Here is a 27,470-nt window from a genome sequence, read left to right as displayed (position 1 = left end):
AACCTAGACTTTGGCTGGCTTTTTAAGAACAGGTTAGACAAACATCTGTCAATGTTGGTTTGGCTGATGCTGCCTCGTGGCAAGGGGATGGGGTAGATAACTTGCTGAGTTCCTTCCAGGCTTCATTCCCCCATGTGATGGTGCTTTTGCCTTAAACTCTTTGAGTCTGTGTAAGTCTGTTTTCATCCTAGGTCTTAAAGGGTTTTCTGAGATCATCATTAGCTTTTCCTCACGGGCTTTTATAAGATTTGATGTGTGTTGTACCGATTTTACAGATAGAGAAGGTGCACCAGTTATAACTGTGTTTTAAAAGCAAAAAAGGGAGTGCAGCTTTAAGCATCCCAGCTTCTGTGGAGGTCAGTGCTTTAACCAGTAATTCATAGCAGCCATTCTTCAGATTTAGTGGCAAACTCAGCCAATAAAATCCATGTCATACTTGAATTTACACTTACTCTTGTTTTTTTATTTTTATGTTTTAAAAGACAATTGGTCACACATAGAAGATACGTTTTGTTACCATGTATTAATACTTCCAACGCTCAGGTGCTTTTATCAATTTGCTGATGTACCTGCCCCTTCTGAGCCTGCTCAGCATTTCATGTAGTATTTTTGCAACATTTTTGTAGAATGCTTTTTTATTTCAAGTAGAAAGCAAAGGCATTGCTGTGGCTTCTAATATCAAATGCAGTGTCACTGAATACTCACAGTGCTCCCTCATTGCTGTGTACTACTGCCAGAAACTTGCATAGGAGTTTAGTGATTATAATGTATGAAAATATCAGAATAAGTCTAAAGTTATACAAAATCTTCTCAGTCTGGGGTTTCGCTACAAATGTTAAGATCAGGCCAGACTGGCAAAAGGCTATTCGACTTTCCAAGTGGGCACCTACTGATTTTTTTTTTCTTTAAATTTACTCAGATTTTTAATGCAAGTTATATTGCTTTGTAAGATGTGCCTGCCCTCAGACGTCCAGCCCGTTTACAATAAAAACATTACAGTTTCACCAACTGATGTTAACAAATGCAAACAGAAGAGATTTTTCTGTCAGGCTGAAAGCTTCCCAGCCACTCTTGAACAATGCCCATATCCTCCAGTTCAACATACTCCAGGTCCTTCCAGAGCTAAGCATCACCTCTGAGGGTACCATGCTCTCAACTTTGAGGGTTGTCACCTCTGGCCTCCCAGTTAATTCCAGCTTCTGATTTCAAGTACAAGGCAAAAGGATAATCTCTCTGCAATGTTTTTGGACTGGATGTATTGGCAGAGAGACTGGCTTTTTTGTGATTTCACTGAAAAAACAAATGAAACCTGCAAGTGTTAGGGAGAGGTTGAATTTGATCCTTTGAAAGCAGTTTGACAAAATGATAGTTTTAGTGGGGCTGCATTTTGTGTTTCTTTTTCAAAAGGATCTGTGTAGCTACCACAGTGCTTTACTGATAACTTTAGGGTGACACGGGTTTGTCTCACTAAAAAGAAGGTTGCTAAGTCAAACTTTCAAAAAGTGACCTGGATATAAACTAATATAGCAGTGTTTGTACAAGTTTGTAGGAAACTGAAATAATATGAGATGTGAGCTTGCTACCTGTTAGATAAGGATTCTGAAGCTCAGCTTCTGCTTTTCTGAGCTGCCATCAGAGCATTTGAGAAAGGTTGGGAGGTTTTGCACAGTTTATTTTGAGTGGTGTTACATTAGCAGCATCACATTTGTATGACTTCTGCGCCACAGCAAGTGCTTTACAGAATACCAAACAATTATGTCATCTAGTTTGATTTCTTGATTCATCTGTAAGTTGCTTTTTGTAGTTCTGGGCTCTTTTGAACTGAAATTGGGGAGATGAACTATCAGAGTTGTGCAAAATTTGAGTAGAGTTTGCAGAAAACACAACTGAAATCACAGCATTAAGAACAAAAATTCCAACTGATATACATTTAGTAGTTTTCCTCAAGTAATTTTTTGGCTTCACCTTGCAGAGAATTTGAGTAGCTCAGTCTCTCTACCAAAAGCGTAACCCAAGGGTCCCCTGGATCCCCAAAGCAGCAGTGAATTTGCCAAAAGGTCAGCCAGTGCGTCGATCTTATGTATGAAAACACGGTGCCCTGTTCAGGATGGAAGGAGCTGGAGACATCCCCCGCCTCCCCAGGACCCTTGCCTCCTGTGAAAAAAGTCATGATACATCACACATGTGAAAGATATCTCTCTTCTTCTGACAACTGCAAAACTTAAAAGCAGTGATTTGAGGAGGGGTGATAGATACTGCTGGATTGGCCTTCCCCAGTATAGCACACATCTATTCTTCCGGTGGGTAGCACATAGCTCGTTACAGTTCTGTGCAGAATGATTTCTCTGCATGGCCAGGCGATGTTTAAGGAGACTAATGAGAGAAATGATACGGCCCAGAACACTGGTGTCAGGAAATATATTGCAAGGTGTCTGTCTTGGGGAAGCTGAAAGCAGGGCTTGTCTTATTATATATTTCAAAGGGGATGTCTGTGTCACCACCAAGTTAGACATGCACCCTGTCCCATACTGCATTCAAATTAGATTTTTTCAAATAGCAGCTATCCATTCAATTTTCATTGGCTTAATGATAGGTTCTGTGTTGTACGGGGGCAAAACAAGACTCTGTCTCATTGGCACGCCATTCTTTTGAAGTGGGAACTTGTTTCTGAGGCCATTGTAACATAACTATGCAAGTGTCAGAGGACAGGATAGAGGCTATTATGGGCTTCTGCTTTTTTTGTGAGGAAAATCAAACAAATGTCCCCGATAGAAAAAGGAAGCCAGCAGCTGTATGTGGTGACCAGAGAATGGTTTTGTGCAGTGACACTGTCAGTACCTGGTCTGTTGTCAAACTGATAAAACTGCCTTTTTTTTTTTTTTTTTTTTTTTTTCTGCTGTCAACTGAAGTGGAGAAAATCTCTCTGAATTTTCATGAGATACCTTTTCCTCATTTCCAGCACTTAACAATCCAATTATATTTGGTTTTATGCTACCGTTTGCCTCTGTTGCCATTGTTAGGGTTTTGAGTCAGAGTGATTTTTCCATCTTGATGGTGCGGAAGAAAAACATGTTTCATTGTGAGTGGTTATAACCCTGGAAATCTTTTCTCTTGCTTGGGTTGATGATGATTTTTTATGTTGCATTCTATACTGACACCTAAAGTGAAGTAGAATGAACCATAAGGAAGAGAAGCTTTACTAAAATATAGCTGCTTCCACTGTGTAGAGTTATATTGGAAAAACCTTGCATCTCTCTAATTTTGTGCTTTTTTTCCCCCCACTACTATTCAAGTAGTTTTTACAAATTAATGTTGTTTTTGTAAGGATTGCTTATGAAGCCATTGTTCCTAGCAACCCCTGCTCACCTGTGAGCAAATTACATGGCACAGATAAGATATCTAGTTGTTTCTCAATACAGTGACCTTATAAACAGATTCTACAACAAGACAAGCTTTTAAATTCCTAACCAAATATATTATGTGAGTAATAAAAAGAGCTCCTCAAAATGGCCACAGAGGCATTTCAGAGAACATTCTTGGGAATATTCACTTATGCTAGCATTCATTAAGTTTGCTTTCAGCAAAAATTCTCATGAATGAAATTTTATTCACTAGTCATTATGATTATTACTTTACTATCACAGCAATAACCAGATGCTTTGTGTAAGGCCGGGACCTGATTTTGTCTAAGGCTGGAGAAACATCTTATAGGATCTCCAGAGAGTGTATTGTCTAAATATAAGACCAGACTCAGCTAACAGCTCATGACTGGGAACTGCAAACCCTCAGAGAACAATGGGTTTGTTTACAAGAAAATTCACGGCTAAAGAAGGATGAATGCAGAACCATACCAAATTTTATACCATCTGAATTACAGTATGTTACAGTGTTACAACTCCAGTGAATATGAATGTAATTACACATTTTTATGTTATAGTTTAGGTGATGATGACTAGTCCCATGGTTAAAAGGGACTTTACAGATCCAGTTCATACTATACTGGACTAATTTATCCATACACTAATGAACACACTGGAACTGGACTGTTTTGAGGTTGTTTTATTTTAAAAATGGCTTAACACAAATATGTACCAGGAAAATCCCTGAAGCATAGTCTGTGCCAAAGAGCTGGACTCTGAGTTGTGCAATACATGGACTCCCAGAATGTGAATAAAGCCTTTTCTGGAAAAGTTAAATGAGATTTTTAGCTATGCACAGCTGAAATATGCATGAAGTCTTGTTTCCTCCAGTCTAGGGTATCCTATCATGCTGGAGGAAGACAACTGTGGCAGGGCAGTTGCAGCTTTTGACTGTATTAGAAACAAGAGACCAAGGAAGCATGGGCAGTCTGAATATGGAAACTGGGCCTAAATCTAGGCACGAGGAAGCATTTTCAGAGCTGGAGCTCATTTGCTGAGCACAATGTGTATACTGCTGTTTTGTGTGCCTTCACTTACTGGGGGAAAAAACATGTATCCCGTGCCTTGGAAATGATGCAGTCTGGCCAATTTGTAGAGTCCTTCAGCATGCAGTGATTGACACTGGCTACTATCTGGAGCGTTGATTCCTGGGTGTACCGAGGTGCAAGATGCACTGTGGACATGAGTACAAGGCTTGTAATGAACACGTGCAAAATGAAAAGTTTCTGTAGGGTGGAGGGAAGGAGCTGTTAAAGAGGTAGTGTGCCAATCCCTTGTATTACTCAGACCTCAAAATAGCCATTTCTCTCTGCCTGTAGGATAGGTCAGAACAATTTGTTGGCAGCAGAGCTAAGCACAGGATGCTAAGTATTTCTCCTCTTTTGTTGCCTCACTGCTCTCTTTTCCCATGCCGTGTGAAAAAAAAAAAAAATCTGATTAAGTCCTTTGACATTTATAATTAATTAGTCCTTCCTTACTCTTATCTTGTTTGCCTGTCCTTTTCTTTGGCTTTTCCTTTTTGTACTTTATCTCTCAATCATCAGATCCAAGAAACCATTCAAATGATTTCTTTTTAAGAGATAAATGCAGCTTTACAGCATTTTTTTCTTTTGAAGGAAGACTTGGTCCCTTCTTTTGTGCATCCCACTGCACAAGTTGTCATGTTCTGGCACTGCAGTCACTTCTAAGTCCTTGAGCTATCATGTATTCTGTTGGTATTTGAGGAATTGAAAATCAATCACATAGCCTTATGGCTTAGGTTCAGCACAATTCTATTATGCCCGCTCCCAAAAGTCAATTCAAACCTTTTGGGTTATATTTCAAAGCCTAATCAAGCTTGCTGTCCAGACTGGTTTGGAGTCAACTCACTCTTGTCCATAGGTCTGTTTATTAGAGTTTTTCTGTCAGAAACTAGTGTGAAAGAAAGCAGTTTTCATAACAGTAGAATCATTCAGTGGGCAGTTTGCAAAGACATGCCACCCAAACAGGTGTAATGCATTTCTGCAAATATATTTTTAAAAAAATCCCTATGTTGGTACAAGTGTTCACAACTGTACTTTCTCATAAAAAGATACACCAGTTTACTGAGGTCAGTTTCTAGTCCTGTCTTGTTAAGCTGGTACAGATATTATTGGAGATGCAACCCTAAACCTAGATGGTGACTTTCTTGCTTTGGACCATGTGAACAAATGAGGATGGTGTCTCCAAGCAGATGGACCAACTTCTCCAAGCATGGGTTGTGCCACCTCCATTTGGCAGGTGCATGTGGGACAGTACATTGACTACGTCAATACCCTTACCTCCATCAAATGCTAAGAGCTCACCCTGAGGATAAAAGAAACTCTGTATGGAGCTGGCCATTAGCAATCCTCTGTGAAAATATATACCTGTTATGTATTGGTGACAGATCAGTCTCATCCTGCTGGGAAGAAAGCAGTGACTAGCTTTAGTGATGGCACTTCCAGCTGATTCATAAAGTCCCCTTGTTTGGTGAAAGGCTGGTGGCCATTCTGTGGGAGCCAAGTGGGCAGTATAAATAGGAAATAGCTCTCTCCTTCTATCCCCCATGAGTAAAGGCACTGCTTTGTGACCCCTTCTTTGTTCTTCTTCTCATCCTGTACTCCGCAGAGACGCAGAGATTTTCTTCAGTGGATGCTCGACTCCCGCAACTCAGCTGACTCCCTGGCAGCCGGGTGTTTTGATGTGAGCAGTCCATCTGCTGCTTCCAGACAGAACGAGTCACCTCTTGCTGGCAGAGCCCCATCTGAAAAGGTTCAGAAGACGTTAACAGAGGATGAGATAGCAGGCCAAGCTTTCCTGTTCCTGATCGCTGGGTTTGAGACCACCACTAGCACACTGTCCTTTGCCACGTACTTGCTAGCCACCAACCCAGAGTGCCAGGAGAAGGTGCTTCAGGAGGTTGATGAGTTCTCAGCAAAACATGTGAGTACGATGTGCTGGTGTGGAGCTTCATGCAAGGAGCAAGGCAATGTGAAGGTTGTCATGCCACTGTGGCACCTGCAAGACCCCTATTTGTCTTAGTTATGTGTGCATGTATCAACATTTTATTAATATTTTCAGCCAAAATTTCAAAATTTTTTTTTTTTTCGAAACTGTTAAATAGTGTCACTTTACAGCAACTAAAGAGATGGCCCAGAGACCTTGTGTCATGGTGAAAGCTTAACCTTTACAAAATATTTTACAGTATTGAAATAAACCAGCTGTCACCAGACTAAAGCTACATATTTCTATTTTCCCTCTTGTCCAGATTTTTCTTGGTCTTGTGATCGGTTTTATTTGCTGATCTTTGTAAGGAGATAAACAACATTCTTACAAACTATCAACTGCAAAGTATTGCTTTAAATGGTCATACTTTTTTTTTTTTTCTTCAGCAGCAGAATATATGTGTATGCTTTAAAAAAAAAATCACAATATCTAATTTTCTTACACTGTGCTCAAATTACTTCTCCTTCACTATCTGTATTTACCAAGGCATTTATTTTTCCTGGATAACTGTTGACAATATTTTGTCTATCTAGCAGACCATGCAGCAGCTATTCTTCCACCCTACACTCTCTGCACAAGTTATGAGAATTCAGATCAAGGGTCTTTTTCTTTTCATGAATGCTTTTATAATGGATCACGAGGCTAACAGGAATAAAATGACACCAGGCATGGCTGTCTTGCAGGATTTTAGCTGCTGGATTTGCATGCTGAAAGCCTTAACTACACAGTTTTAGGAGTTTCATACTTCTTATGCATTCCATACTCTGTGTTGTACTTACAGAACAAGAAAAGAGTTGTATAATTTTCTGCTTTGCTGGTAATAGAAAATTTTTGACTATGCAAAGCGTGCCCGTTCAAAAGCTACCATTTCCCTCCTTTTGCTTGTGCACGCATAAAAATCAGGATTTGTGTGCACAGAAAATGTCGTCTTTTGTCTTGCATGATGAGGTTCTGAGCATGGTGGTTGTCCGTCTAAGGTTGCATTTGCTCTGAGGGTGCATATGGATGACAGCATTGGAGGTTAGGACTGTGCAATCTGATCCACAGAGCTTTTCTTGGTGCATGCTTCATACCTCTGGTGTGAGTTAACTCAGTACAATGAGACTGTTGATGTGTTATGTTCTAACATAAAGGGCTTGGGTTATATTCTTAGCTCTCAAACACTCCAGCTGGAGTGTATTTACTTGCTTCATTCAAATATGGCAGATCTAATTATGCCCTTGTGTCTGATTAGTTCAACTGACCTCCTTAAGTCCTGCAAAGATGTAAAGATGCAACTTGACTTGGAGTATGTGCAGTTTACTGGTTAATACTAGTGGCAGAGTTGCGCATAGAAAGCACTATTATACAGCCCCAAGGAAAGTATGGTTCATCTTCTCACCAGATCCTGAAAACTGATACCTAAGACACCAAAGTGAAATTGCTGGGAGAGGTACCCAATATGACAGGTACATGATGTCATTCCTATCTGTCTGTAGATAGGATATGAATTAGTAAACTTTTCACTGTGATTGTATAGAAAGCTGTCTGCAAGCAGTCATTAACTGGCCAGTTCCTTACAGAGATTTTATGTAGGGAGACCATGTATATGACTGTGTCTACATTACCAAGTAGTGTGCTCCTGTAGATGCATATTCATCATCTAGCTCAGTTGGTAGTGAGGACTGTTGCATTCACACTGTACACACCTCGGGAGTTTATTTTGGGTTAGTTCAAGTCTGGCCCTTTGTACCAAATTCCCCATAGCAGTTGGACCAATCCTCTGGTTTAGTTTCAGGTAAAGGAGCCCTTGCTGTGCACTTGGAGACTGCAGCGTGAACCAGTGCGAGAGACTCACATGTGAGTGTGCTCCTGACCCAAGCTGGAGAACTAAATGGACCCTATGTTGTGTATGGTTTCTCTGAGCTGTCACTCACTATTCATAGTGTTTTGATAATAATCAAATTCAGATACATAATGCTTGACTCTTTTGGTGCTCTAACAGGAATATTTTGCTAATAATTTCAGATTTTGCAGTATCTAGGAGAGGTGGTGGAGCCAGGGACACTTGTGGCAGAGAAGTTAAAAGTTGGTGTAGAGAGATGGCACTCAAATTAAATGAATTGTTTTTGCAGAGCAGCACTGTACACAGTCTATGTGGTGCCTCAAGCCAGACTCATGGCCTCGTCCCAAACAATACTGTCCCATGTCATATATTGATTGGCAGTACCTTTCAGATCACTTCCCCATACTTTACTAGTTTTCAGGTTTAGCTTTAGATAATGCATATGTGGCTATATGGCCAAGGAGAAGAGGGAGAGAATGAAAACGATTTATCTGCTGTCCTTGATACCAGAAAATTCATAGATCTAATCTGTGCAGCCCCATCCTTCAAAAGATTTCCTATTATAAACAGTTCATGATTTGGAGGAGGGCAATGCACTGCTCAAGGAGCCCATCCTAGAATAAGGAAAAAGGTGCAGCAGTGCAGTCCCCTTAGTGACTGTAATTAACTACTTTTAGCCTAGAAAACAAGATCTATGTGAATGATTTGCAAGTTATGGAGCAGAAGCTATTTTAAAACTGGGAATATATAGATGCTGTGTTCAGTTGTCATGCAAGGGAGAGGAAGGGAGGGGGCATAGCAGCTACAGGCTCATGGTTAGTATCAAGTCAGTTGCTAAGAAATTTGATTATTGCTTGCACTGAGCACATCAGCTTTGCTCTTACAAAGGTGCTTTGCAATTTTCAGAAAGGAAGGGTTTTAGAAGGCCAAAACGTGTATAATGTTACAGTCAGGTTGTTCTGGCAGGTGGTGGAAGACTGCTTTGATTTGCAGATAAGCAAGTGTTAAACATGGTACCCTCTTCAGCCAAATTTATACTCAGGTAATTATAACTACGAAATTCTCTCCACCACATCCCCCTTCCTTCCTCCAACCATTTCTGTTGCCTCATGCAGCATGTTTTATTGCCCTGCTCTATGGTGTAGAACTGCGGTCTGATTTTACAGCAGTTGTGGTGTATCATCCCAGAGATGGCTGTACTTTGGTGGTGGACAGAGTGATTTATATACTCATTTACTGAAGTATATAAAGACACGTGAGAACCATCTGAGCAAAGGTGCTATAAATGACAGGTGCCATTCCAGAGGTTTTGGCATACCAGTTGAAAACTCAAAGCACAGTGACCTTGTGATAGCCAGTAAGAAGAGTAAGGTGGGTCCATCTGGGCATGCAGTAGTATTTGGGTTGCACTTGAGGATACCCCTCCCTGAGTTTACTCTGATCTTCATTTGTCTTGCTTGCACAGTGGATACCTTAGCAGAATGGGACAGCATGAAGGGGAAGGAAAATGCCAAGGCACTGCTGTGTTAGAGATCCCTGTAGTAGCCTGGTGCAAGCTGCTGCAGTGTGGTACAGAAATATGAGGTTAAGTGCTGGAAATGGTCTAGCCCCAGTGCTGTGCTGGGAGTCCTGGGCCCAGAGGAGAGGTACGTCTGACTGACTGTGTTGTACTGCTGAGTTGTGTTTTGCCAAGTTTGTCTCAGAGCAGTATTGGGAGACCTCTCTGCCTCTCTCCACCACACTGTAGAGGTGGCACTTCCAGGTAAGTATCCTCTAACAGCACCTGGATTGAGTCATGAGTTGTTGCCTCTTTTTTTACCTCCTGGACCTTCCTTATCTGTTCACTAAAAGGACTTTTCAGGTCTTCTCTTGGCTGATAGCTCAGTGTGGAGGCTTGATGATGTCTCTTTTCCTTAAAGTGAGAAGAGGCACCTGCCCATTTCAGAGTCTGGCAAGCAGGAGAAACCTCTATCATCAGCTACTGTAGAGGGCTGGACACACAGGTTATTGCCCTTCTCACCTCTGTCTGGATCTTTGGAGTGTAGGGGAAGGTAGTGCACAGCTCTTCATCTCTGGGGAAGCAGAGAGACAGGGTACTGAGTGGTGACTACTGTCACCGTGCACTGCATCTTCCCATTGTACCTGTGAAACCCTGTGTCTGCTCCAGCTGCACTTGGGAAAGACAAGTTAGAGCATAATTCCTCTAACAAATGAACTTAAATTAAAACTGTAGAGATTCTGACCTGGCCCTCTTCATTAATCCATCGGGGGTGTTCTGTGTGCCCTGTGAAGGGCCATCCACTGAAAATAAGATGCACCTATTTGCTGCAGGCTTGTTGCTGTGTGTGCAGCTTGCTTTGATACAGTGAAGACAAAATAAACAAGATGAAAAGAGAGTTAAATATGAGCTAGTGGGGGCAGGACGCCTACATCTGTGTGTGTATAAAAGAATATTACTTTCTGCAGAGACCATAGATCTGTTTCCAGGACAGCAGAGAGGGGTCAGATCTTGAGAAGGTTGTAAACTGGCATAACATGTTTAGTATTGGTTACAGGTATGATGATATGGATCAGTTGAGAAACTAGTCTGGTATATACCAGTAAAAGAGGACAGGGGAAGCAGGGGAAAAGGTTGCTATTTGAAGATCAGATTATTTTTACAGGGTTTGGGACTAAGCATCCCTAAACTGTTACAGGCTATACTCTTGTGAAAGAGATGTTTCTATCCACGTTAACCAGGTGAGAAGGAATACACCTAGATCTTCACCCTCCCCATTTCTGTCAAAAACAATCCCTGTGTGGAGTTGTTACAGAGCCCTTTGGAAAACGTATTTAAGGACAGTTTTTGCACTTGTTACTGATTATTTTGTTGTAAAAGCAAGTTGATTTTTATTTATTTCTCTGTGTGTGCACTTAGCAAAAATGTAGCATGCCTGCAGCATGCATTTGTTCTGAGCCCCACTGCACTGTGAGCTGCTCTGTGTGTTTTCTCCTAAGCCACATCTTCTATGCTGGGGATTCCCTTAATATGAGGTCTCTCTTTCATGCCTCTCTTCCCATTTTAGCATTTAAATGTCTCTCTCTCTCCTTCCCTTCCCCAACTTTTCAAGCCTGAGTTATTCCCAATTATAAACGATTTTTTTGTTTGTTTTACAGGACTGCATAGTTTTAGACAGGAAGAGTAGTGGTACAAAATAGATTGCAAAAACATGGGTGATCAAGTTAACTTCTCATAAGAATTTATTTGTTGCCCTTAGGTGAAATGTGATAAGTGGCTATGTATGTGCTCCTGATCTGTTGCAGAGTAAACAGATCAGGTTAAACCACTGAAATTAGGTCATTTTCTTGAGGGAAGAAAAGCAAGTATGTTTTGGGGCAGCTAAGGAGGGCAAAAGACGTATAAGAATGAACTCTTCTGCCTCCATCTAATAAAGAAATGCGTACTTGAAGGTGCCAAGCACAGAGAAATCTGTAGCAAGGAGCACCCTGAATTCTAATCCAAGCTTTGGGAATAATTTACTGCACATTCTCAGTAATAGGCAACTGTGTCTTGCATTAACAAATGTAAAGACTTGGTACTTACAAGTTTTGCTTTTTAGCATGTATCTACATAAACTTCTCATTACTTGAAGCACCACAACAAAAGGTTGCATTCAAGGCCTAATGCTAGTTACAGAACCCAAGGCACATGTTGTTGCACTGATAGGCAAGGCTGCAGGGGCTCTGTGCTAGCCAGAAGACGACTGGTGAAGGACAGAGTAGAAGCTCACTCCTCCTTGCTGCTAATGCCTAGGAATGCTTTCAGGACCTCTGATAAAGTTGAAGGAGAGCACAGGAGTCAGGACTAGTAAATAAATGAAATGGCAACTAGTACTGTAAAACATTCATTGAAGACTGCAAGACCAACTGGGTTTTCCATTCTATTTTTAAAATGTCATGTACAGCTCTTATTTATCAATGCTTGTTATGATACTTAGAAATATCAGTATGGGAAGAAATGAAGATCAAGATAAGACCCATCATGTCTCTACTGCATCTGACCTCCTGCACACAAAGCAGTAGTGTAACTACTCAGTGCCAGAGTGACCTACCAACATTTTCACCACTGGCTAGAGCCCATAAAGTTTAAAAAACCTTCAATGTCCTGCCATACTCTTTCACTATTTAAATGGAGATTTGGAAGTTTTTTCTTTAATGGAAAGAAATCTTCCTGTTCCCATAAATACTTGCTTTTCTATTGCTCTAGGGCCTCAGAATATTTTCAATATGTCTAATTGAAAAAGTTGACCAGACTATGTTTCAACTGTATTCCTTCATGTCGATAATATTAAATGATGCCAGCCCAAATTCATTGCAATCCATAGTTTCATTTATGAAAAGACACAGTTTAATTCCATTTTAACTGCTGTGTGTGGTCAGTTGTGAATTGGCTGTGTTGAACTGGACTGATAAAGAATCTCCTCCTTTATGATTTACAACTTTGGCACTGTAATTTATCAAACATACTGGGTGTGGCAGTTGCTTATCTGGGGTAACTTGGCACATCATTATTGACTTGAGTGGAGTCATACTATTCTACACTGGCTTATGATTCTGTTCTTCACATTGAAGAGCTCCAGCAGTCTAACGGAGATGTCTTATTGTAAAGTTATTTTGCCATTTTGAAATTTTCCCTTCTCATAAAATTCCCAGAGAGCAGTGAGAGGTAGGAACATTTTTATGGTATCTCTGCCTGCTTGAGTACTTTAGATTTTTAAGCTCTTTATGCAGAGAATCTCCTTGGTAGCACAGACTGCTTTCTCTGAGCATTAGTGAAAATGAGAGGTGAAAGTCAGAGAGATGGCACTGTCAGGGAATTACCACAACAATTTGCATGAGTTTGGTCCCTTTCATGCAGTATCTCATGGCACTGTGCTCTCAGAAGCTTGCAACTACAGAGACTAAGCTTCACTAAGCAAATATTGCTGACAGTGGAGGCTTGCATTTATCAAGGGAAACTGAATTATAAATAGTTTGCAGAAAAAAGTCCACAGAAGAGAGTCACTGTTACACATGCATACATATACACACACAAAACATACAAAACCAGTAAGTACAAGCCATATTGTATGGTGTTGCTGTTTATTCTATTGAAGGAAACTGCCCTCTTTGATTTCTTTATTTGTTTAAGAAGATGTTGCAGAACCTCACATCATTCACGAATGTCAGCTGTCAGCAATCAGTTTTGTTGTTTACAAATGAAAAGATGCTTTTGAACTTGTACAGACTAAATGTTGTTAGGCTGTATTTCTGCAGTTCTTCATACAATTGCTTTGTGTCTGAAATCAGTTAATTATCTTTGTCTTCTGATGCTTCTGTACATACAGGTTGAAGATTGCTAAGTTAGAAGAAGACAATAAACCCTTCCCTTCATTTCCCCCCTTCTCTTAGTGTCTAGATTTGAATGCAGGCCTTGGCCTCAAGAGACCCAAAGTCACTTTTCTTGGGCAGAGGTTGTTTTGGTTCCTAACTCTTCCTAACTTTCAACACCTTAAGGACCTCTGAGACTCGGGGCTTAGGTCTCTTTACTGACTTGTGTCTCGGCTGTATAAGGAGAGGTAGCCTGAGAAAGTTCTTGAGCTCAAGCCTGCCTCATGTTTGCCCACTTTGCCACAGGCCTGCTCCTAGACTCAGACACTGAGGGGAAACACTTAGACAGGAAAGCTGGGGCTCAGTTTGTTTACTGTGCAAGCCTTAGCAGGTATCTCTTTGCACAGGTTGCCTTCTGTCCTAGGCACGCTCACAGCACCAGCCAGAGTCCTGGAGGCCTTTCTGGAAGATCCCTGTTGCTTGCTCCCACTTAACAGAAGCTGTGGTTTGCAGGCAGCCAGAGTCATCCTTTGGCAGGAGCATGGGCAAGCAGGAAGAGTGTGACCAGCCAGGAGCAACTCTTTTTGTTTACCATGTATTTGTAGTTCTTACACTGTATCTACAGGTCTCTGCTCTCCACAGGTACCTTTTAAAAAGATAAGCACTTCCTGGAGAGTCAGGTTATTTATAATATGGAAAGAGTTGAGTCGATCAGCTGGTAAGTGTGTCCATGCTGTCTTTGAAGAATGTTTTGGCTTTGCTTTTTTGAAAAGTCTACTTTTAGCTTATAGGAACAAAACCAGTGTTTTGATACCCAGTAGTGTCTTGGTATTGCCCCCCTTCCTTGACTTTTTCAAGAACCCTACCAAAAAGACAACCTGTGTATGAAAAAAACCCTTATTTTTTTCCTGGGGAAATCCTTTCAACAGCTGAGAACTGGTGATTCTATGTGGCCTGGAATGACGTGTTATTGGTATGATTAATGTGCCCATATTTCAAGGAACTTTTTGTTGTTGTTGACATTGCAGGGTTCATTTACCCCTCTTCACCAAAGGAAAAAAAAAATCAACCCACTTTTATTTTTCCATTTGTTCAGTTCAAGCTTATCAGTCTCTTGCCCATGAAGACTAATTTATCTTTTGCTTGCAATATCACATGTTGTTCAGTGACTCTGCCTTATTGCTATTCTTGAGCAAAACTGAGTCTCAGGTAATGTATACTAGACTCATTTTCACCCCTGAATTTTCCTGATATTTTGCCATCCTCATAATAATTGACCCACTATCACTGCTACAGGGTTCATGTTAAAAAATAAATTTTTCTAATGACATGGAACATTTAATGGTGAAGATGTTAATAATACGGTACTTTAAATGCGATTAGACAGATTTGTTTAAAGAGGAAGTAAAGGGAAGGATGCATCTTCCCTGTCTTTCTTTTCCTTCCCCCTCACTCCATATGAGGCTTTTATGGAGGAAAGATCATATTTGCTTTTTATCTAAGGAAAAATATCACTGCTGAGTAGAAAACTGGTTACAATTTTCTTCAGGATTCATGTCCCAGCTGCTGCTGTGTACCACTCTGGACATTATATGGCAATCAACATGCTTCCTTCAGGGACAAAATTCATACCAATATCAGTATCAGTGCTAACTACTAGTATCAGTGTTAACTTTTTAAGCTATATATAGGTAACATTATTTGCAGGGTGGAGCATAGCTCCAGGTAGAATTGGTAGATCAAGTATTGCACTGGGCAGTTGAGCCTTGCAGAAGTAAGGAGATAAGCTCAAACGACAGTAAATATCACCACCCCCCTCCACGACTTTTGAGAGGGACATACTCTCGCCAGTCTTGCCAGAGGAGTTACGTACAGGAAGAGAGGTGCACATGGCATGACTTCTCAGGAATGGGAATGCCCTTCATGGGTTTAATCATGACATACCTGATCTTTGGATGTCTGTCTAGCACTCAGGAGTTTTTTCTGTGTGAAGTAGGGGTCAAATCCAGAAGGTACTATGCTATATATATATTGGGTTTTTGTCAGGGAAGTTAGGCACCAAAAGGTTTTCCGTAAGGTATGTGCTGTTGAATTGTAAATACCTGGCAATAAAAGGGAGGACAGCCAGCCAGAGGCACAACCTCAGATGCAAGAAATCAGAGACGCCAAACCATCTGGCCCTAAAACAACTTACCAATGAGAGAGAGTAGCCTTGGACATCTGTGTCAGGACCCCACACTGTGTCTCATCGTTAGTAGCCAATTGCATTCATTAGGCAGGAACTTGGCTCCTGGGGAATATTAAACACTAAACTAAACCAAGAAGCATTTTCAAGCTCTATGTTAGTTATCCATTTAGAATGAGATCCTTCCATGTCTCCAGATTGACAGGCAGATTCTTCAGGGGATGAAGATGTTGGTCCAGTCCTGGCATCCTCATCTGCTGTGCGGATCTTCAGTGACTTGTCGACTGTTGAGATGCTTTCAAGACTCGGGGATAAAATTTTGCTTTAATAGCACTTTCCCTGGTCAGGACAGTAGTAATTCTTGAGGTTTGTGAAAACAATTACCACTTTCTTGGTAAGGACTTTTCATGAGCAGAATAAGAGAAGGAGAGGCATTGGGGAACAGCTCATAAACCGAAAACGACCAACAAGTCATGTGTGTGTGCACATGCCTGCATATGAGAGAGAGGAGGAGGGAGAGAATGAATCATGGCTGAAGAAAAGAACTTTCATCTGAAAGTTCAGCACGGATTCCTGATTGCACATACTATATGCATAAGGTGCAAAAGCTGAGCTGAGGAGAACACATGCCTAATTTGTTAAGAAACAGCAAATCCCCAGCAGCAACCAAGAAGAAATTAAACTTGTATTCAACACATTCAGAGCTTAAAAATGATCTTAGTTTGTATGAATGTGAGGTCAAAATGGAATTTTTCCTCCAGGTATGTACATAAATTAGGTAGCATTAATAGGAAGTAGCCAGTCCATTTATTTGTCAATAAGCATTCAAAGTGAAGGCTGAATGAGCCTGTGCCAGAAGGAATGGAAACTAGTTTGCATTTCATGATTATGTAAAGCAGTTCTTGGTAGAATGAACTTCTTGTGACCTCCTTTCCCCTCCCCCCCCACCCCCTGCCTTTTTTTTTCCTTCTCTACCACCCTGGCAGCACATACGTATTTAAATAATTTCCATTTCTAACAATGTGTTTGCGTGTTACTTTTAATCAGCGTGAGATGGCTGTTGTATTGTTTGCCCTGCTTCATATTATGCTTCCCTAGAAAGAAAGAAGGAAAGAGAGAAAGAAGGAAAGGAAGAAAAAGTGGTATTTCTAGGTGTGGCCTTTCTATAGAAACTGGTGGTCCTCCAATGATAGGAGTGAACATTTCCTTAACCAGATAACAAGACTGGTGCAGAAAGAGTAGCCAGGAAAACACAAAGAAAAGTAGGAAACATATGCTATTTGAGGATTGTTCCATTTCATACAAGTTAATAGATTTTACTGTCTCAAAGAACTGGATTATACCAATTTTTCATTAGTATTGCCAGCTGATTTGATGTTTGGTTTTCAGAAGACAGGTTGCGGATCTTTTCCAAAATCAAATCCTTTAGAGAAGCCAAAAAACTTGCACCTCAGTGTAATTACTTACATTTTGAATGTTTTGGTCAGTGCCCCAAAATGCTTTCTATGGAAGTGGGCTAATCAGAAGTGGAATTCCGCTGCTGTAGCAGATGCTGAGATAGGCATTCAGGGCCTCAATCAGGGGAGACTGGGAGCTTTTATCCACTAGAAATGTACGGACTTGTACGGACTGGACTGTTGGTTCCTAGCCAACAGTGAGTAGATAAATAGGTGCTTGAATGAAGACTCATAATAACTGATATCAAACTGTACAGTTTCCTTAGTCAGGTCTCAGACGTAATGAGACTGAAAACTCTGTTACTTTCTCAGTCCTAGGAATTATCCTTCCTGACTGCCATTGAGACATAGTGTATTAGGGCATTTTGTGCAAGCAGAAGAATTTATTCTTTAGTACTGTTGACTCAGTACTTTCCACCTGTATGAGATCTGTGCTTTCAGAATACAACAAATTAGTAGTTTTATATGTAAAACATTTTGATTTTACATGCATCTTAAATAAAAAATGAATTTCAGAAAAGTTGCTGTTAATAAGTGTGAGAAAAAATACATAATGCTTAACACACCCTCAGGTTAAAAGAAGGAATGCGTTAAAATGATTTTGATCTTCTGGTGCAATAGAAACTTTGAATAAACTTTAATAGTTTTCTTAGTACTCCCAGTTACACTTCATATTTAAAGGAGAAAATTGAGAAGTGAAAAAGTTCTGAACAGTGGGCAATTATCCACAGCCCCTTGCTGCTGTTGATCGAAATGAAGGAACAAGGAAGTAACAAGATGTCAGAAAGTCATTGTATTGTGAGCCGGAACAAAATGCTTTTAAGAGCTTTTGTTTTCAAGATGCATCAAGTTCATATGCACTCAGGATACGATATGAAGAAGATTTTGTGCAGTCAGGAATGAGGATTTAATAGCCTGATAAGTAGAGAACCTTACAGATAATTTCAAGGCGTTAATCTAACCTTGCTGAGCCTTGAATTGTTCGGCATTCTGAAGAATGTAAAAAATAAAAGCTGACTGTTTTAATATCATAGAGTAGTCACGGAGAAAAAATTTCTTCCAGCAGAGCAGCTTTTAAATAAATTATTACTTTTTTTTCTTCTTACATGATGAGGAAAAATAACTGTAAGATGGATTTAAAGGGAAGTGAATTTACTAAACGTCCTGCATCTTTCTCTCTCACTAATTAGTAACAGTCAAATGCTCTTGTTCTGCAGACAGTGACTACAAAGAAAAGGATAAAGAACTTGGGAAAGACTCTAGAGCCGAAATAATTAGGCGATTTATCATTTAGGGTAATTGGACTTGTGCAAAGCAGCATTATTTACCACAGGTTTCCATTTCTTCTAACTGGGTGTGAAAAATACGACTACATTGATTGGGAAATGCTCTTAGTGCTTTTTCCAGTATGCATTGTGCCAGGGATGTTCAGTTCAAAGTGTGGTGTTCCTCCCAGTGATTTCTTTTCCCTCAGTGATCTTCAGAAGCAGCCTTCAGCTTCTAAAACCTCAAACCAAAATTAGATTAAAGTGCCCAATATGGGGTCAGAAATGGGAGGGAAAGAGAGAGGGGTTTCCACCAGGGAATTTTCAGTTAACAAATGAAAGCCTTTGCTTTGTTTCAAAGGAAAAATTGCCAAGTGGAGGCACATCTTAATCACATCTGTAGCCAGCTGAGATGTTTATGCTAATTTCCAAAGGTATGTAAGTATAGGAATCAGGGGGTCCAAAACTCCTGCCTCTGTGATTTGAAAAACACAAGCATTTAAGCACCACTGGCAGATAGCTCTGATGTTGTTTCAACGTAAGGGAAAGGGGGGGAGAAATAGTAGCGAGGGGTTTACTTGAATTTCATTTCACAGTTTGCTGGCAGTATGAATGACCTTTCACCCAAAGGTGAGTTTTTCCATTGTTTTTCCAAGAAAGAGGGCCCAGCTACCCCTTTGCAGTTTGTTGAATTAGGGCACTCTCCCAGCTTTGTGCTGTTGCCCTCCACTTAGATTACATCTTCGCAAGCAGCTTTGCTTGTGATGGACACTCTGGAAATGTTCAAACTCCCTGGATTTCATCACCGAAGTCTCTGGTACATGGTGACCCCATGGCTGACTTTCTCCCAGACCTTGGGGGTGGCCTGGGCTGTCACATCTTGCTCCAGCCTATGCAGCTTTTCACTGCGGGTACTTCGTGTTGCTGGCACCCCAGTGTTCAGGTATGTGTCCCCAGGCTTTAGGACGAGGAAATCAAGTAGTAGGAGAAACTGTTATTTAAGAGTGATCTTGCTCTACCTGCCCTGGTAGAAACCAGCCAGCAGAGATCCCTGCTGGGAGGAGAAGTGGGGGGGGACTAAGGTGATGTTTAAAAGCATTTTACTCCCTGCCTGTGAGAAATTCACAAATATGCACTGCCAGGCTGTCATAGGTGGGTGCCGCAGAAGTGCTTTTAAGTGGCACAGCTTGACACCAGTTGCATGAGTGTCTTCAGATAGTGTCAGAGGTTGTGGGTTTTTTCCCCAACAGCTTGTTATTTTCAAACATTTGTATGTGTTTGATACCTTCTTTAATAAGAAAGTCATGACTACCAAGCAATTTCCTATGGAGATACGAGGAGCAAGAAGTAGTAGGCTGTTACCTAAAATACTGCCTGTCGCCTGAGCAAGCTCAATGTGAGATAAAATCCCAGTTTGGATGCAAATTGGAAGTGCTTGATCCCTTGCCAGAGGAGTGTGTGAGCTCTGGTACTGAAAGGCATACCTTTGCAGATGTGTTCACATTGTCAACTGAGAAAATTCCAACATTTGTCAATTTTTGTGCCACGTCATAATTTGTTGGCTGTTTACATTGTTTACATGTGTTGAGCAGAGCATCCAGCTGAAATTTCGGGGCTTCAGTTGAAGTTTCAGGGCCTTTGGCTTAGAGTTAGGATTCAATTACCTTTGAAGTGACCCTACTTATTTACAAGGAATGTGCAAACTCTCTTTTTGCCCAGCCTAGCAGGAATTAAGCAGCAGGATGTGACCTCTGTGCTCACAGCTCTGTGGAGTGGGTGTGGACAGTGACAGTCCCTCGCCAACTTCTGAGACCACACCTGGTGCTTCCTCATCTCCTTCTAGTTTCTTTTTCTGATCCTTTTCCTTCTTTCTTGAACACACAGGTCTGTGTAGAGAACTAACCAGGAGAAACCACTCTGCCCACAGATGCCTTGTGCATAACCTTGCTTGTCATTTTGCATTGTGACAGTCGCCTGTGCGACTTTGCACAGGGACTGTAATCCTCCTTACTTGATTCTATAATGGAACTTACCTGTTTCTCAGATTTATCCAGAGAGATGAGTGGTTGCTTTACCTACAGGTTTCAACAGTGTTCAACCCAAACAGTAACTGTCAAGCAAATGGCTTTCTTTGCTTTAGGTTTGCTACTCCACCACTTCAGCACATCAGACTTCTGCCAGTGGGAGCAAGATACCATATCTTCTCTAAATATTTTAGGTTATTTTAGTGGGTTTCATATGATAACACCCAAATGAAACATAAATACTAGACTCTAAATATACCTACAAGTCTTGTAATATTAATGATCCTGTTTTTTCAGGGCGAGGCATAGAGAATTTAAAAGTTTTAGCATGGGAAATAAAGAACTTATCAAGCAATATTTGCATGTTCTGGTTAACTTGCATCCCACAAAGAATCCTTTGTACAATCATCTGGTGTTTCCCCCATGGGTTTAAGTGAAAATACAGTGATTTTCATCAGAGATCTAAATCACTGAATAGGTCTACTGGTGTGCACAAATTAAAGGATGTGCATGCATCACCCTATGCAAGGACAGAAATGCAAATGGTGTTTTCGCCAGTGTTTTGAGTAGTCCCTGCAAAGCACACTCCTTTCCATTCCGCAGGGGGAAAAAAGAGGTATTGTCTGTGAAGTTCATTAAACCATAGATTTTAAGTTTAGGAGCTTGTTACTGTGCAGTCTGATCTTGTGTACAACCAAGGGCATAGGACTTCACTGAATTAATTCTGTTTAAATTAGTATATCTGTTTAAAGAAAAACCCCTCCCAGTTGTTTTAATTAGGTGGTATAAAATGTCTTTCCTGATTTTAAAAATGAAGGATCCCAAGAAGAACAAGGAAAACAAAATGCTTTAGTAATCTTTTTAATTATCCTTGTTCCATTGTTGCAAGTTTTGCTGTTTTAGAAATGTTGGGCAAAACTGTCTTTAACATGTTGTCTTTATAGAATTGTGGAACCTTCCACCTTTTGTATTAATTAAACATATAAATCCTACAAACTGTTTCCAGGGCAACTGCAAACCAAGAGCCCGATTCTCAGTTTACATTTATGCCCTCCTTCACCACTCGTGTAATGCGAATGGACTGTCAAGGTGTGTACATCATCCTCACACCTTATCTGCAGCAGTATTCTCATCACCTCGTTCCTGCATGATACTATCTTATTAACATATAAACAAGCACTTGCAACTATGTTAAAACCTGTTTGTGATGCCATAGTAGGACCTTAGTGCAACTGAGAAGCAGGCTCCAAAGACACATCTCTTGTTCTTACGATCCAGTTATTAAAGGACAGAAGCAATGCTCATCTTGCTGGCAAGGAGCACAAAGCAAAACCAGTAATTCAGAAAATGGTAAGAGAAAGAAAAGACAAAACATGAAACACTCCGTTAAGTTTTCCTTTTTTGTTAGTGGGAAGAACATGGATATTTTTGTGATGCTGTGTACTGACTTTGATCTAGGAAGTGTAGCCCATTCAAAATAATAGATTTTCTTATAAAAGTTAAAAATAGAGTGGAAACACTTAAAAAAAATTTTTTTTTGTTCACACTACCTTCTTTTATATTCTCTGTTGGACTGAAGTAGCAACTTTGATATAAGAACACAAATAATTTGATTAAATTTTGTATTTTACCAGAGATTAAGTTCAGTTTGTAGAGTAGCAAGAGATGCCTGTCATTTAGGAAATCTGCAAAGACTTGACCCAAAGTCTTGGGAGACTGTTGCTTAGGTTCAAATCCTAAGTGCAATCAGTGCTGTGCTTTTCTAATCAAGAGGCTGCTGTTGCTGGACTCAGGGTTACAGTTGTACACTCAGCCCCAGAGGACCAGCGGCTCTGCTGTAAATTGGGGCTGGTACTGAGTGGGAGTGAGAGACACAGTAAACACGCAGAGTAGCAGTAAATGACAAGAGGATATGATATGTAACATTAACCAGGCTCAGTGTTTGCTTAGGTTGTAGAATGGTCTTTTAAATCAATCTTTTATTATCAGCGGAGCTTTAGCAGTACACTTAAATGCAGAACAATGCAAGGACACAGAGACCTGGTGCAAAGTGAACATCCTGATTTCTTTCCTAGCTCCATTTTTACTAGAAAAAACTATAGATAGAACCAGGTCATAATATTCAGATGTGAACTTTTGCCATGTTTGGCAACGTTTGGAATTGGGCTCTGATTTCATCCCCATTCCTGCTATAAGGATTCATCTTGCTACCAGTCATAACGTTCTGCATAAATATAGCTGGAATGTCATGCAAGGAGTCCTCCTGCTTCTACTCTAACCTTTGTGGCAACAGTGAATTTACCACAATTTTGATTCATCTCTTCCCATAATTAATTATCCATCTCCTGAATAAAGATTAGATTTGTTTCCATTTTCAGTTTATTGCCTTCAGATTCCCCGGAACTTCTATCATTCTTGGAATGCTGTATAAGAGACTCTTTGCATAGGAAAAGTATTTTCTCCTCATTATCTACAATTATATTATTCTAAACTGTGGCGGTATCACCTGCTAGTCTTTTCTTGTGTTAAAACTGTGAGTTCTTCAAATAATTTGTTTTTCTTTCCTTTTTTTTTTAGAAATTGGACAGTATGTGTGCCTGTTTTCAGAGCTTCACCTATAGGTTTTTAGCATCCTTTGGAAAATGTGGATATTAGAATTGGATAGAGTATTCTGCAAGCAATCTCCACCAGTGCAAAATCTTACCAAGCTTATCTCACAGACCTGGTTTTGCCAATGTGCTCGTTTCAAGCTGTTGGTGGAGTGAACTGTTTGTTAGAACTTTTTGTCAGTGTATTAGTTTCTAGGAATAAACAAAGAGAAGTTAAATGGAAGCATTGTCACAAGTTAGGGGTTAAGATTTTGTTTTGTAGGAAGACAATGTTACCAGATCTCCTGACTCCACCTAGTCAAAAATAATTGCTGGAATGCTTACTTGAAACTGAATTGAAATCTAATACTGTCTTTTACATTTTTAGCATTCAGATTAAGGAAGTAATAATTTTAATCCCACTAATGCTCAGATTTTGCAGACAAATGTGGTAGCCACACTTGCTGTACATAGGCAGATATGCAAATTCTAAGCAGTGCATTGACAAACACCACCAAGCCCTCACGTGCATCTTTATGCATCTAAATATATGTGCAATTATATATCCTTCAGTATGGGACTATGCTATGGGATCGTAATTATAGATCAGGTCATTCTTGGCAGTAGATTTTTTGGAAGAAACTCTTGGGAGAACTTTCTTTTCCAAGACAGCAATGGGGAGGAAGGGTTTAATTTCAGTGCACTATCCAAAGGGTACAACTCTTTAGTAATATGGTATACCTTGTCTCCTGGTCCAGCTCTGCATTTCTGTCAGCAATGCAGTAATCAAACCAAGCCATTGGATTTTAACCTTTTCATTTCTGGACTGCAAGAGGCAAACAGAGAATCAGAGGAGCCTATGTTACCAGTGGGAGCTAGGAGATTCCTCCACTGTGCTAAGAGTTATTTGACTGAATGCTGGGCCATCCAGTGAACAGTAGGGATGTTAACTGAAGCTAGTTTGGGTTTGCTGCAGGAGGGAAAGCTGTAGGAAATGGATTTACATTGTTCTTCAGAGCAAGGTAGGAAACAGATCTCTTGAGTTAAAAATCCAGCAGGGTTTGTAGATGTATTCTGTCTAGATTCAGAGCAGGAAGAAGCAGAGCTGCCAAAGGAATGGCTCTGGAGATGTGATGAGCAGTTAAACCCGCAGCACTGGTAGGACTGGACAATCACTAGTTAAAGCTAGTTAATTATTTAAGAAAAAAATTATGAAGTATAAAATATTCAAACTGCCTGTGCCTGATGTGTGCCATTGCCACAAAGGCACACACCGCTAGGTTTTAAATTCTTGCCTGTTTATTATATTTTTTTTAAAGTAAAGATATTTTAGTACTAATGTTGGAATAATATTATTTGTGAAACATTAATAATAAAGAAAATATGGGGAAGAAACTTTTCTGTTTGTTTCTTCCAGAGGGTGATATACCTGCTTTCTAATAATTTACGTTTTTCAGCTCTCTCGGAAATGAATAACTTACTAAGTGTTGTGATAATTGTGCAGAGAACCCGTTACGGTAACACAGTGTAGCTACAAACTGACTGGGAAATTGGTGCCTTGAGTCTGAAATTACATGTTGCAGTTACCAGGCGTCATTTCAGATTAGCTGTACCTGTCTTGTGGGCAGCTCATCGGGAGCCACGCTGGTGAGTCAGAGAGACCTACCATTTTCCTCTCTTAGAAGCTGGCCTGGCGTAGAGGGCTTAACTTAGAAACAAAGATGAAATAAAAATCAGGCTATGCAGAGCTGTTGAGCCTGGAGACAGGGTCTGCTAGAGAGGCAGTTTGTTGGAAACCTCGGCAGAAAAACCTCCGCCTCCTGCAAAAGCTTGGAGATGGTGTTAGGCAGCTTACATACCCAGTGACAACTCTCGAGTACCTGGCACTCGCCTGAACTCGCTGTCGACATCTGTACACCTGCTCTTAGCAGGCAGAAGGCAACATTTCTCCGACAGTATCTAAAAACGGCATTTCTCACCAAAAAAAAAAAAAAAAAAAAAAAAAAAAGTGGCTGTTAGTCGCAGTATCTTTGCCAAACTCCATTTACATGTTGGCTGCTTAAGGACCCATCTGCAGCGTCGATCGCCTGACACTGGTTCACTTCCTGTCCTAAATTGCTGAAAAATCCCAGAACATAAAATACTGGCACTGTGGCTTTTCATCAAATCCGTGACCTTCTCCCTCCCCGTGTCAGCTCAGTGTGCTCTCAGGTCAGCTTCCCGTGGCCTGCCTTCCTGGGTCTCCATGATACAGCTGGGTTGGGTGAGACCTCAGGACCTGGCCCCACAGACATCAAAGCTGGCACTTTCCAGCTTCTCTGCTTGCGATGCCGTATATACTTGCATTTCTGACAGCATGATCTGAAGCCCTCACCCCTAATCTGGGGACCGTCGCTGGGTGTGCATGAGTGATTCGGGTCACCTGGGGGAGCAGGACTATCTGGATGTGGAAGCACACATTTTGGAAGTGTACCGAGATCCTTCAGGGTATAAGTTTTATACATGACAGATATTATAAATCCTGACTGCCTGATGGCAGGCACTGGAGTGGAACATTTTGTCATCAGTGCTTATTATCTCAAGATTCTTAATTAGTTTCATTGATAATTTTGTTGCACTTGAATGTTTCAGATGATTAAATATTTCAGTGCTTGTTTGGTGGAAAGTCTCTCTGTTGTGTACAGCAGGACATAAGACTGACTCAAGATAGTCAGTGTTCACCATCCCTTTTGCAGCCCCTTGTGGGAGCTGCTCTCTCAGCGCTGAGGTTGGGTCTCATCGTGGCCGACTGCAGAACACCAAGGATTTAGGAGGACCAGAAGTGGGGATGATGAAAAAGCCTAGTTTTCCCTTCCAGCTTTGAACACAGTATTTTTCCTCCACTGTCTAGTCCACCACTCAAGTGTCCCAGTTGAATGCACAGGAGTCATTTGCCGTATTCCTGCAGAGACAGATTTTTCAGCTAGATGGGTTTTCCAGATTTAAATTATACCTGGAGGAGGCTGCCTGCAGTTTTCTTTCCGTCTCCTTCACACTTGTGCTGAGGGCAGCGGGTTCCCATTTCAGGGCTGTGGATCGGTGTCTCCCTTGCACATTTATTGTGCACGCCTTCGACTCCTGCCCATCCTCCTGTCTGGGGTGAGATGTGCCTCCAGTTTCTGCAGGGGCCAGGTGGCCACTTGTGCAGTGTGTGCACACACACACCCCCCAGTCAGCAGAGCACAGGGCCCATCTTAATCCTTTAAAATGCTAAAAGTAGTTTATGTCCAAGCTAAAACCTGTCCTGAATCACAAGGATTTTCACCACAGCACATGGTGTGTCTAGTGTATACAAAAGAAAAAACAAATCAAAGCACAAAAGCCCTTTAAAATGCCACTTCTCATAACTATTTACTTAAGCTATAGTCCTGAATGCTGAATGTCTGTTGTAAATTGATGGTATAAATTCCCTGTTTGCTTCAGCAGAGATTTTGGCTCTTTGCCTTCAGATTTGTAAGAAGCTAATGTTTTAAACCTGTGGTTAGGAGATGTGGCACTTTCATATCATTGCTTTAATCAGATTACGCTTTTCCACTTTATTATTTATTTTTTTTTAGACCAAGTTATGGGGTTTTATCCAGAGCCCTGTTCCTTGAATGTTCCCCATAGGTGGAATGTAATTAAACTCTACTGGCATCTCCCCCTGCTGGGATTTAGACTAGGGACAGATCTTTAGGAAGCATAAAACAAATACTGTGAAAAAAGAAACCTTGTTAGAAGAGTTGCCAGAGAATCAGCTCTGCTCCATTTACAAGCTGATAGTTTTGAAAATATGCCCTTACTCCTTTTGTGAATTGATTTCTAGAAATTGTTAATTAATCATTTCAACACCAGGGACAGGGGGGAACCCACGAATCTTTTGCAGCTTTTGCTCTGCTCATGGGCTGAGAGTTCACATGTCAAGAAACGCTTTCTGCCTCAAACCCTGGCTTTTGCTTAAAATAATTAGGCAGGGAAGGGACCGTCCTGATGGTGCTGAGGAGGGAAGGCTCCAACAGCAGTGGCAAGTGCGATGGATGCTTGAGCCCTCAGTGTGATGGTGTGATGGTGACCTGTCCCCTGGGAAGTCCCCATCACTGAGGGTGTGGGGCAGCTCCTTCCCTGGCCAGGTCAGAACTGGTTCCCCTCTGCGTGGCCCTGTGAGCACAGACACAGCCTTGTGCTACTCCTGTCCCCAAGGGGCTGCTCCCTCACAGCTCCCACCTGCCTATTCCCATGTTGTATGTAATGTACCTCAGCTACCTCTGACTAAAAAAAAAAAAAAAAAAAAAAAAAAGAGACCTGCAGCTCTATTCTGGGGGTATAAATATGGA

General features: G+C 40.9%; 1 protein-coding gene across 1 annotated transcript in view; it reads left to right on the top strand.

Moving 5' to 3' along the window:
* TBXAS1 (thromboxane A synthase 1) overlaps positions 1-27,470 on the top strand; it is a 227,669-nt gene that overhangs the window by 155,317 nt on the left and 44,882 nt on the right. The window contains exon 9 of the mRNA XM_074901261.1: positions 6,048-6,362. Within this exon, the coding sequence (XP_074757362.1) occupies positions 6,048-6,362 (315 nt within the window). The remainder of the gene's footprint in view (positions 1-6,047; positions 6,363-27,470) is intronic.

This window comes from Athene noctua, chromosome 3 (assembly GCF_965140245.1).
Source record: "Athene noctua chromosome 3, bAthNoc1.hap1.1, whole genome shotgun sequence".
Lineage (NCBI taxonomy): Eukaryota > Metazoa > Chordata > Aves > Strigiformes > Strigidae > Athene > Athene noctua.
The sequence above is the reverse complement of the archived record's forward strand: the minus strand, read 5'-3'. Positions and strand labels throughout refer to the sequence as shown.